Source organism: Clarias gariepinus, chromosome 14, assembly GCF_024256425.1.
Source record: "Clarias gariepinus isolate MV-2021 ecotype Netherlands chromosome 14, CGAR_prim_01v2, whole genome shotgun sequence".
Lineage (NCBI taxonomy): Eukaryota > Metazoa > Chordata > Actinopteri > Siluriformes > Clariidae > Clarias > Clarias gariepinus.
In genome coordinates, this window is record NC_071113.1 from 21,883,571 (window position 1) to 21,896,492 (window position 12,922).

Consider the following 12,922-nt stretch of genomic DNA (forward strand, 5'->3'; position numbering starts at 1 on the left):
ACGTTACTGTTACTGTGGTAATTGGGTTTCTTTCCAATCCATGTCACCTTTATAGAGAGACACTCAAGCGTGCATTATGTTTTTCTTTTATCTGTCCTGTAAAAAAGAAAAAAAAAATCCATCTCAGGCAGAAATTCATTGCTGTTGTTTTTCTAGATGAATGCTCACAGTCAGAGTTACCCCTACAGAGCAACATGCAAAACAGGGCAAAGACAGAGAGGCAGACGGTCAATAAATTCCATTTCCTCTCTGCGTGTCTTGAGCTCAATATCACTGTCCACCAGGGCTGCCCATCAGCGCTATCTCTGTGAAGTGCTCGGACTCAGGCCAGTTGTTTAATGGGAGTGTTTTGCCTTTAAGAATGTGCCAGTTGTCTGGGTGAAGTAATCCCTCTGCAGCATCGTCCCGACTCCTTCAACCAAACACCAAACGATTATAGTGTGGATCTTTATTATTGCATACAAAAATGATGGCAATGATCTGACCAATTAGCACAATGGAAATAAGTGGCGATGCTGCATGATCATGCTTCAGAAAGGCTGTGAGCTTGAGCTTGAGAGATGTGGTGAAGTGCTGCCAAATCCATCCACATACCCCACAACTGTTTAACTGGCAAATTGGAGCAGTTTGTTAGTGGAGGAATAAAGGAAGGGAAGGAGGATGTGCGGAGGAGGATGTGAAAGGGATTTAACAAAAAGACACCAAATGTGGCAGCTGTGGAGGAAGTAATGAATGTTTGCTTGAGCTGAAATAGACATCTTCTTACTATAACGGCAGCTCTGACAGTAGTTAAAGCTCTAACTTAAATATATAGCTCATATTTTAATGCACTTGTTGGAATATACAGTAACAACATGCTCAGGATGTCCATATTTGCTTATACAGAGATAACCAGTGGCCAATACTTCTAATTATTATTTTTGGATTTCAAGCTGATAGACATATTTAAACTATCTGAATGACAGAATATTGAACCACAAAATCGTGGTTATAGTAAAAGAGCATTGTTATGTATGTTATGGTCCAGGGCCAGATCGAAATCTCTACTGTATATACAGTATGAAGGCTTGTGATAGAATGGAGGACTTTTACATGATTTCCAGTTCTGGCCATACTGTACAACACAGAGAATTAATCTAAATTGTGCATGACCTCTATAGAAAGATTGAATCTAAAGAAAGAAAGATGTAAGACTGAGCCAGAGTCTGAGTCTGAGCCTACAGAAGACAAGAAGTTGACTAAGTTAATGCTGGCTACGATAGAAAGGTGTTAGACCACCCAATACATCACAGCTTACAGTGCAGACTGGTCATGGTCTCCATTCTGACCCCACAGTGGGCACTTAAGTATCAGACCTGGATCAGGCAGCATTAGAGGAAGGTGGCCTGGTCTGATGAGTTGCGTACACTTTTACACCATGTGGATATCCGGGTCAGTGTTTATCACATGGCATCAGGGTGCACTATGAGAAGAAGGCATGCTGGGAGAGGCAGTGTGATGCTTTGGGCATTATATTTTGCTAGTAAACCTTTCATCTTAGCATTTACATGGATAGTACTTTGATATGTACCAAAACCTTAAAAATTGGACCAAGTACTGTTTTTCATGGCAATAGAATTCCCTAACGCCAGTGGCGTTCCATGGTTCAGGAATGGCTCGAGGAAAACGGCTTGGATGGCTCGAGAATGATATCGACTTGCCTTGAAACCTTTAGACTTCAATCCAGTAAAGCATTTGTGGGATGTGCTTCACACACAAATTTATTCCATGGAGGCCCCATCTCATAACTTACATGACTTTAAGGATTTGCAGCTAAAGGTTTGGTGCCAGATACCACAGCACGTTCTTGTGGCATTCATGGCCAGATGAGTCAGTGCTGTTATGGCAGCACAAGAAGAGATCTATACTATAATATTAGCCAGGTGGATTTAATCTCATGCATGATTTACTAAAATGGAAATATCAATATTGACACCAAACCACCTCAGAATGAATATTAATGCTATTATGATTTATCGTGTTTTATATTTATGCTACTCTTCTTACTATACCTGGCAAAACCTGAAAGGTAACCCTGTAGGTTATATAAGTGTACGTATAAGTAAATTTGTAGACAGCATTTCAAAATAACTTTTGGTTTTTGTAGGATACTTCTTTAAAACAATTGGAAAACAATGTAGACATCACACAGACATCACCCAGGTACTCTAATAGCTTCATAATCGAACAAGCCAGCAATGTACTGAATATCTTTTTTTTTTTATCTGAGATGTGTCAGGATTGGTGTGTATCACATCACTTTCATTGATCAGACTGATAGGATGTCAGTCAGAGCGACTCAGACCGTCTGTAACAAGATCATGTTCCATTTCCTTCAGCTACAGTATAAACCTGGTTGGTTGCAACATTGGCAAGTTATTACCGTTAATTCGCAGGTCCATGCGTGTTGTACACTCCACCTGCTGTTCGATTTTTATTTATTTTTTTTTGACTTTTTGTTGCTTGTCAAAAATTTGTAAAGGGCAAATCATCCGTTGGAGCGCAGCATCCACGGATAAACATAGCTGAATTATGTATGATGCCTCAGAGCCAAATCTTCCTGTTTATTATGGATGTTGAACATACATTTCGGTAATCCCTGTAGTGAGCAGAGCTCCTGAGCGCCACAGCATGTTGGTGGATGGGGCTGGGTTCAGCAGGAAGGTATAACACGAGCGTGTGACTCCTGACTTCCACACACCCTTTGAACAAACGGTGTGTCTTCCCCTTTTGCAGTTATGCCATGTGTCATGAAAACCTTCACTAAGAGTCTGCTCGAATATAGACCTGTAAGGTGTTTGTGTTCGTGAGTGTGAGAGAGCGAAAAAAAGAAAAGGCATTAACAGGGGGCACAGGAAGTGTGTGTTTGTGTGAGTGTGTGTGCGTGTGCGTGTTCATACATTAGGTGTTAGGTTGTTAGTGTGCGTTTCAGAGGAGGAGGCTTGGACGGGAGCGGGTGGTTAATGAAAGTAGGAACAGATGGAGGTGCAGATGGAGAGAGTGATCTGATCCATGTACACTCCTTTCTACCTGCAGTCCAACATATCTGACTGGGTGAGGAAGTAGGACATTGGCTTTTTCAGAAACTTTTCTCACGCACAAGGTTGTCTATAAGAAAACAATTACTTTTTTTTTAACAATTACTAAATTTAGAAGCTTCCAACTTGTACATTTTAAACAAACAATGACAAATGACACGGACAGCCCTGTTTTGCAGCTAGAGACGATGCATCATGACAAGCCAGTCACGTTGCGTCTTTCTATCACACGATCAGTGTAGCGGAACTGCTGGCTTCGCAAAAAAGCAGCTTCCATCAGTGAACGAAATGCTTTTAGTGGATTTTTGGAAAATGTTGAAGGAAAGAAAAACGATGTTTACACTCTGTTTCTGCCATTGCCGTCTCCCCAGGAGGAATATATGACAGGAATGCGTCACCTACCATCGGCAACACGTTCTGTGAAATAGGACATTATGCGTTGTGGATGATGTGTGAACAGCATGTTCTCACTTACTCATCGTCTATACCGCTTAATCCTGAACACAGGGTTGTGGGAGGCCTGGAGCCTATCCCAGGAAACTTAGGGCACGAGGTCGGGTACACCCTGGACAGGGTGAGAATCCATCCCAGGTCACACACAATTTAGGAACCCTAATTAGCCTAATCTGCATGTCTTTGGACTGTGGGAGGAAACCCACCAAGCACAGGGAGAACATGCAAACTCTATGCACTCAGAGCCTGGAATCCAACCCGGCCCCTGGAGGTGCAAGACGACCACTTTGAATCACCAAATACCAAAGTCAGAATGAATCTAGTAAAAGAGGAGGCTGATGTTTATGTTGCATATTATGTTTCTCATAGTTTTCACTATTTTTTTGTAATTGTAACATTGTATTTGTAGTAAAAGGTTTTGTGTGGAGCACTTTGTGTGGTTCACTTTTAATCTAATGTAAGACTGTGGGGTGGCGTTATAGCATTTTAAAAAATCACTCATTTGTGGTTTTAAGCATCGTTGTGACTTACAGAAACTATGCACAAAATCACAAAAATCACGCCCACATGTGGGGCCACAAATTTGAAAAAAAAAAAGTCTCGGAAGGTGTTTGTACGCTCTATCATTATATTTTCACTGCACTGAAACTAAAAATTGTTTATTGTTTCAGCATGGCAATGCCTCTAGGCAAAGCACACAGGGGTGTACCGAGGTTGGTGTAGGGGAACTCGAGTGACCTCAACCCCACTGAGCACATTGAATGAACTAGCATTGCGAGTGCACCCCAGGCCCTGTGGATGTGGTGGGAACCCTTCGCAGAAAAGTGGAACGTTCTATATCAGGGGACTAAACCTGGAATGGGATGTTCAACAATAACTCAGCTACTCTGATTTAACCAAACAGCAATGTGGTTTCCCTTACACTTCTCCTTATTTCTTTCTTCTGTCTTTTATATTTTCAATTTATCCAAATAAGACACAACAGTGAAGTGTATTTATTTATTTTGGTTATGGTTTAGTTTAGTCTGCCATGTTCCTAGTCCCCATATCCCCGCCTTACCAGCCACACCTTAAACCACCAGCCCCCCCCCCTTCACTTTTTGGTTTCCGTGCTCAGTTTTCCAAGCATGCCATCTTATTTGCGACCTCTGCAGCCCTCTTCATCGTGCAGACTGCTGCTGCTCTATCATACCCTGATTGGATGTAATGCGTTGCTTGTCAAGCAGCTCAGGAGCCTCAGAACTAGTTTCTCCTGTCGCATGAATACACACCACTGCAGGAGGGCAGGAATGAAGGTCTTTTCAAACCACTGGCTATCCTGCTCCTTTCATTATCCCCTCTCCTGGAGTGAGACTACTCCTTTAAAGATGAGGCGATGGCTCGTTTGTCAAGCTGTCAGTGTGCTGGGCTGCCTTTCCTACAGCGACGGACAGTATGCAGGAATAAAGAATGAGTTGGAGGGGGTTAAAGGTCACAGTAGGGTCCCTGCTCAAGGGAGAAGGGCTTTAGTGTCCTGTTACTCCCTCTATCATGGTAGCTCAAGTGGAAAAAAGAGAGCTCCAGCAAACCATCCCAGATTTATGTTGAAGAATTAAGTGAATATACGGCATCAGGCTGTGTCTGACTGTACCGTAGGTCACATTCTTATAAATAAACAGACAGTTTTTGTCTGAGGGATATAAGTAAGGCAGCATTAAAAGATTGGGGAGATCATACAGTATCGGCACACGTCTAATTAAGACGTGTTAAATTCTATTTAAACGTATTCTTTTTTGCAATGCATACAAGTGTACTTACAGTCTACACCACTTAATCCTGTATACAGGGTCATGGGGGGCTTTTCCCAGGAGACCTAGGGCACGAGGCAGGGAACCCCCTGGACAGGGTGCTAATCCAGTGCAGGGTACACACACACACACTATGTCCAATTTAGAAACACAAATTATCCTAATTAGCTTGTCTTCGGATTGTGGGAGGAATCCTACCACAGAGGCGGGAATCCAACCCGAACCATGGAGGTGCAAGGTGACAGTGCTAACCACTACACCATCATGCCACCTTTAATACGAGTTGAGTAGTGGAAAGCAGAAAACACCGATCAGCCAGCCACACCACATGTCTTTGGACTGTGAGGGAAACCAGAGTATGTGTAGGAAACCCACAGAATACAGGGAGAACATGCAAACTTCTCCCACATAGACCAGAGAAGATTCAAACCCACAACACCACCTGGTATTCTCACATCGTCCCCTATCCAAGTGATAATCAGGTCTGACTGCTTCGCTTCAGAGATCAGACGAGATTGAGGGTTCTCAGAGTGGCATAGCCATCTTCTTTTTTTTTTACTTTTGTCAACTATTAAAATATATGCCAGATGCACAAAATACACGTTGTCTTCGTGACTGACACCGTAATCTGTTGCCGTCTAGTGAAATAACAGTTTGTCTCTTAAACTGAGCCATCGGGCATCCAAATGCTGCGTCTGCAGTGGGATACATGCATGGCTGTTCAGGGGACTGTTGCACCAGCAAATTCTAATTAAAGTGGATTAAAATGCTGAATAGATTGTACTGTAGATACAGTATACTAATATGAGAATTGTATATCCTTAAAGCCCTCCATGAGCTTGCATTCTCACTGATCTTTATGAGCTCCATCTCACACCATCAGGTCCTTTAGGGGAAGGCTGCTTGCAGTGCTAATTTTGTGCAGGGTTACAAACTCAATTGTAAAGTGACCTTGAGTGTTAGAGAGGCACTATTTAATTTGAACAGGTAAATAAATTTTACCTGCAAGGAATGGGAATAAGGGGGCACAGTGATGTAGTAGTTAGTACTGTGACCTCATCTCGTGGAGGTTTGATTCTCGTTCCGCGGGTCTGCGTGTACATGGAGTTTGCATGTTCTCCTTCGTGTGTGGTGGGTTTCCTCCTGGTGCTCTGGTTTCCTCCCACAGTCCAAAGATATGCAGATTAGAAACAATGTAGTGTTTCCAAATTGCCTGTATTGTGTGATTGAGTGTGTGTTTGTGTGCTCTGTAATGGAGTGGGGACGCAGCGGGCTAAGGTACTGCGTTACGGACCGGAAGATCATTGGTTTGATCCCCAGCTCCACCAGGTTGCCTTTGTTGGGCCCTTGAGCAAGGCCCTTAACCCTATCTGCTCCAGGGGTGCTGTAACACGGCTGATCCTGTGCTCTGACCCCAGTTTCACTGGGATATGCGAAGAAGGAATCTCACTGTGCTGTAATGTATATTTGATAAATAAAGGCTTAACCTAAAACTTAAATATAGAGAAAACCATGATTTATTTGACCAAGATACCCATTAAGATCCCAATTTATGAGCAAATTTAAATTAAAGCCAGACTGGACCCGACTCGAACATCTCTGATCGGTTAGTACACACTGGGTACTTTTGAAGCAAATTTTAAATGACCTTGTTCTATAGGTGCGGGCTTGTCAAACAAGTCAATATTTAGTAAGAGCATGAACTGAAAAGCCTAGTACAAGATCACCGCAGCCTCAGGTGAGGATCCACACAAACACACAGTCGATGCATGCACACACACGTAGGTGCGTCTCCTCAGGGGCAGAATGCTCACTTTTGTGCTCATTAGTATGCACACTGCTATGCTTGTTCCTCTGTCCTCTGCTTGTTTTCCTCTGGCTTGCCCCCCCTTCCTTACTCTCAGGCTTGGCTATGTGCTAATGGAAACAGGTGATGGTGAAAAGAGACAGTCAGTTGAAATTAGAGTAGCTGAGTACACTGGTGTGTGTATATGTAAAAATTAGGGCAGTCTAATTGGTGCTAGCCTGCAGCCATGAACGTCTCTGGAGCTCTTTCATTGAAGACAGATGTATCCGTAGTAGTTTCCGTGCCAAGTGGGGAGAAATTGAACCTATAATCCTGGCCAGACTAGGACAGATGTGATCAAATGAAAGCTTTGAGTTCATTCGATTTGTGCACCGTAAAGACTTTTTGAAATTCACACCATGCAGACATTTTCTTTTTTGAGTTTTAGCTGTCCGGATGCTTTTCTCATCATTCGTCTAGTAAAATGGCTGCCGTCAGAGGGCTCTGCTATCTTCTATAAAAAATGCAGTGGCCTACGATCTAGGCGCCTAATTGAATTGGCCAATAAAGTGATTGCTGCACGTATAAACAGATTAGAGGAATGGAGACAGGCTGTGGCTGTAAAATGCAGCTCTAAAGCCGAGCCCTGCCACGCAGCAGTACGAATATATTACCAGCGATAGAGTTAATAAATTACGCTTTGTATGGAAATGAACTAATGAAGCCCGGGATGTAAGGTCGTTATTTATGAGCTTCATGTCCTGGGTTTCTGTGTGCAGGGATGGTGAGTGCTGTTGCGTGGTTGTCTGGTGCTGGAGACAACCATAGAGTCTAGTTGTAAAGGCTGTAGTAACCTGTCACTCATCTGTCTCTATGAAGCTTGTTGTTTATGATCCTGGCTCCATGGCATTCATACTGCCTTCAGCTTTACCTCCCTTCCTCAATGCTTTATAGCACCATCTAATTTCTCTCTCTCTCTCTCTCTCTCTCTCTCTCTCTCTCTCTCTCCCTTAGATGCCACTATTCTCAGTTATGATGGCAGTAAGTTTATGAAGATCAAGCTGCCGGTGGTGATGCACACCGAGGCAGAGGATGTGTCACTGCGCTTCCGCTCCCAGCGAGCTTACGGTGTTCTGATGGCCACAACCTCTCGCAACTCTGCAGACACACTCCGCCTGGAGCTGGACGGAGGGCGGGTCCGACTCACGGTCAATCTAGGTACCTCATCCAATCAGAGCGTTTTACCTCTACATGTCTACGCATACACACACACACACACACACACACACATACTGGTGATTTACTGTATTTTAATGTTTCTGCTCACAGAGACACGCTTTTCTTGGTACAACATATTGCATTAAGCTTTCACAATTCAGTGCAACATACAGAAAGATGAACTAGCATATTAACACTCCGTAGTTCTTACACTCCTCAACATACATTAGGCACCGCATATGCTTTTATCGTCTCTGTGTGCTGAATAGAGAATGGGACGGTGTACATCCTTCAATGGCCAGGTTCTGCGGCCCTCCGCACACTCCCAGATGAGCGTAATGTAGCCCCTCCCACCATGGAGTGCATTTTTAGTCTACTGTACCTTCACATCCTTACTGATGATTATGGGCAGTCAAGTAAAGCGTCAATTATGTTTGTCTGTGTCTGGATTTCGCTTTTTGAGCCCTAGTGGAACCCTATAATCTGTTAATCCTCAATAAACAGGTTAGAAATCCATGTGTTCTGTCATGTAGATCAGTAGTACAAGCCAGTGATTAAAGTGAGAGACAAGTACATACAATGTATGAGAAACACCAGGCAAATCTACTACTGTGCAATTAAAATTATATTATATTATATTATATTATATTATATTATATTATATTATATTATATTATATTATATTATATTATATTATATTATATTATCAATTTCACAAGTAACCAGTAACAACCAGCAATACAATACGTCAATTATTATATTTCATCATTTATAGTGTCTGGCATAGTCTGTATAAAACTAGTGCTGCATGATTTGATCGGTATGTAACTCTTAAATGTACCATTTAGTATTTAAACTTATTTAAATAGGAAATAATATCGCTAGAAGTAGTGTGTTTAATAGTATCTGAAACCCCTCTTTCACAACATGGCCACCGTGACCTTGGCTAAGTAATATGTGACAGCATCTGTAATTTTTCTGTCTTTTCAACGTTTTCTGATTCAGCATGATGCCTGCAAGTATAAGTTATTTATATTATTATTCAAAAAGCACCAAATTAACCTTTACCTGGTCACCAAAAAATTACACACGTGACAAGTTTCAAAAAAAATGCTTTGATAAATAACGCTTTTTGGTTGGACAATTTTAGCATGCATTATGGGTTCATAGGTCATGTTCAGTATACTTTAGGCAAAATTACACATTAATTATTTACTGTGCCTGTAATAAATTGCACAATCTTTGTAATTAGATAATTGCATGTGTTCGTACTGTAAAAGTATTTGATTTATTATGTCATGCTACATTAATACATCATGAATACAAAGTTATATAATATGAAATAACTTATACTGTACATATTCTATTTTTTTAAATACTTCAGCTGAGCTACAGTATGACGATGTAAATAACGCTGCAAAATAATCGTACCTTCTAATCAATCAGATCTGAGAATTTAACAGTGGTGTGCTATCATTCCACACATATTTCATATGGGACATAACATGTTATAAATGTATTTTTAATGCTTTAGTAATACTGGATAAATTGGAAGAAATATAACAAATGGAAAGATATACTGCATAGCTTTATATAATATTTCTTTAAAAAATATATACAGTATATATATAAAATCCAGGTGCACATGTTTGCATGAATTTTGGTAATCATAAAGAATGACCATAAGATAGATCACATGCTAATGTGCAAGCTTGTCCCATCGATGTGCTAGATAGCCCAGGATGACACAGTATTGTGTCTTCAATAACGTCACCCAATGGCATCAGGCATCATGAAAAACACAATGTCATTCAGCCTGTCCACTTTGAAATAGCATGTCTAGGCTTGCACTTAATCCACATGCCTTTTCAGCCTTCACCTTTTCCTAACACTTCTTATTTTTATATATATACGTGCACACACGCGCGCGCACATGGTAGACACAGACAAACTCATCCGAAACATTGCCTTCTACTCCAGAGGCGATTGCACTCCCTGTTCGGACGGGCATACGTTGCTCTCTGGCTGTTTGCGACCACATTCTTGCTGTGGTTGACGACACACAAATGCGCTACAGCCTCATGGGAGAGAAAGGAGCTGGATTTGTGATTTGGATTTCTGGATTTCTCGTCTTCGGTGTTGGCGTACAGAAAGAATATCGATCCACAAATGTGCATAGGTAGACTAATAGATCTAAAGGTGTTTTACAGACAAATCATCATAATGATAATAACAATATATATTTTTTTTATTACAGTAGCCATAGAACAGGTATTGTAGTGCTTAAAAGTGATTAAAGATGGTTGCAGATGTATGTCTTGTATTGTTTAGTAAAAGGAATGTTGAATTTACATAATTTGTACAGTAGTGGCATATATATAAAAAAGAAATACTACTACTACTACTAATAATAATAATAATAATGTGAAAATAGCCACATGTGCGATTGATTTATGAAAGCAGTTTATACTGTTTCCTATGTGAGTTTTTCCAGAGCTATAAAGATCATACTATCCAAAGATCAAAAGATCCAAAAGATGTCTTAGTAAAATTTTTGTCATGAGGTTCTTCCTTTAAGGATTACAGAAATAAGCTCTACCTTCTTACAGGAATTATGATGCAACCCCCAGGGCTGATGAAGTTACAGTTCTTTTTATAGGCAGCAGAGGGCTCTAAAATGCCTGCAACCTTCCTTAAAAAAAGAAAAAAAAAAAAAATGATAGAATATTTGTTAATGAAAATGCTTGAGCTATGTTTTAGATTAAGACCAATTTCTAACCTCATGATTTTCTCTTCTTAAAATTTACAGTATAAGTAACCACACACTCAAACGCCTTATTCCTACAGTAATTCACGGCAATGCATGAGACAATACGAGTTTAAGCTCATGACACAATCTTTACACTGTACATGCACCAAAAAGCAGATCTTTCTGCAAGAGTTTGCAAGTGTTTGTTTTTTCGTTTTTTTTTACCTTTTGTTTTGTGTTTTTTTTTTTTTGCCCAGAAAAGCATTCTGAATTCAGCTCCACTCCCAAGAGGCTTAGCTTTACGGTGGATATGCTCCAGCGCTCTGCTGCAGTGTGCCTGGACAAGCACAAGTTTTCCCTCTCTGTCCTATTTATCAGTGCTTTTTCCACTTGAAAATTGTCTCCTTTCTCTCATTAAAGGGTTTTAACGTGTGTGCATACTGGAGCAGCAGTAGTGCTGGTGGTGAGGGCATGCTGTCACGCTGACCAGATTCTTGCTCTCTTCCTTAACCCTTTTTCAAAGCTAAGAGATGAATCTTCGAATTCTGGCCTCTCACGGATCCGGATATAGATACAGTCCGATTTCTATAAATGGCAACTGTCCCTAAATTCGAAATATATTCCAGATCAGCGAGGAGATGAATATTTATGAGTGTCCGAGATATGCGGGCGTGTGAGAATGTGTTTCCTCCACCTGGAGTTCATTATCTCGACGTGGGAGGCAGAGACGAGAGAGCGATAGACAGAGAAAATATGTGTCTGATCAGCGTGACAGATGCTCTCCGGTCCACTCTGTTTGTGTGTCTGTCCCCAGTTTGTGGACAATGTGTTGTAATGGATGTCTGCAGTCATAACCTTGAAGGCTGAATTTACATCTTGTCTGTTCTTCCCCATCTAGACTGTATCAGGATTAACTGTACTACCAGTAAGTGACTCTCTTCCTTAACCCTCTGTCCTCTAGCTCTGCTTCTGTAATGCTGAATGAAATAATCAGATGAGTGAAATATGAACGAACGAATGAATGTATTTATGAAATGTGTGTGTGTGTACTGTATATGAGTGTGTGTGTGTGTGTGTGTGTGTGTGGTGCACCACCGTAGCTATCATGTCCACCAGGGTTCAGGGACTTAGAGTTGGAGTTAGATGGCTGTCAGGTAGCGCTGTTTGTAGTGCCTGTGTGAATGTGTGTGTGTGTGTGTGTGTGTAGCCTGCAGCTCACAGGCAGCCATTTTAAAACAGTAGGAGAAATGAAGCTAGCTGTGGCTATGAAGCGCCGTGATTAAGCATCTCTTTCACAGATCGCACTTCAGCTTGCAGCAGTTCCCACACCTTCACGCAGATCATTTCCACTGAGAACCTATTCTCAAATCCCCCTTCACTCTGCCCTCAGCTTTCACTCATTCTTCCCTTTTTTCTTCCTCACTCTCTCCTTCTTTTTTTTAAAAAAAAATCTCATCTTCTCCCTCGCTCCCACCGCACTTAGAGGGATGAGTTTTTTTCTCTCTCTCTCTCTCATTTCAAAGCAAAGCAGGAGAGGCAGAGCAATGCTGAGGTGTTTTTGTATTCTCATTAACCTCACAGCAGAGCGGGACGCGGCCAGCGGATAGATTGCGAAGGGGGGAAAAAAAAAACAGAAAACAGAAGAACGCTGCAATGCGATAGACAAACGGTTTTCTTCGGTCTTGTCCGAATTTCCGTTTCGAATCGAGTTCCTTGCTGGTTTCCTCAGCTCCTCATGATGCCTGTTCTCTTAAGGGTTGTGTGTAATTAGCAGGTGTGTCACGAGTCTGCGCGCCTGTTTGTTTCTCCTCGCCTTTGTGTTTGAGTGACTCATTTCTGTACGCCTCATTCA

At 41.5% G+C, this 12,922-nt stretch overlaps 1 protein-coding gene across 10 annotated transcripts in view; it reads left to right on the top strand.

The window, feature by feature from the left end:
• nrxn1a (neurexin 1a) overlaps positions 1–12,922 on the top strand; it is a 172,947-nt gene that overhangs the window by 88,696 nt on the left and 71,329 nt on the right. For 9 of the 10 annotated variants that reach the window (XM_053511427.1, XM_053511429.1, XM_053511434.1 and 6 more), the window contains 2 exons: positions 8,118–8,321; positions 11,969–11,995. In XM_053511427.1, coding sequence (XP_053367402.1) covers positions 8,118–8,321; positions 11,969–11,995 — 231 coding nt within the window. The remainder of the gene's footprint in view (positions 1–8,117; positions 8,322–11,968; positions 11,996–12,922) is intronic. The other variant, XM_053511432.1, reaches the window with a different exon arrangement.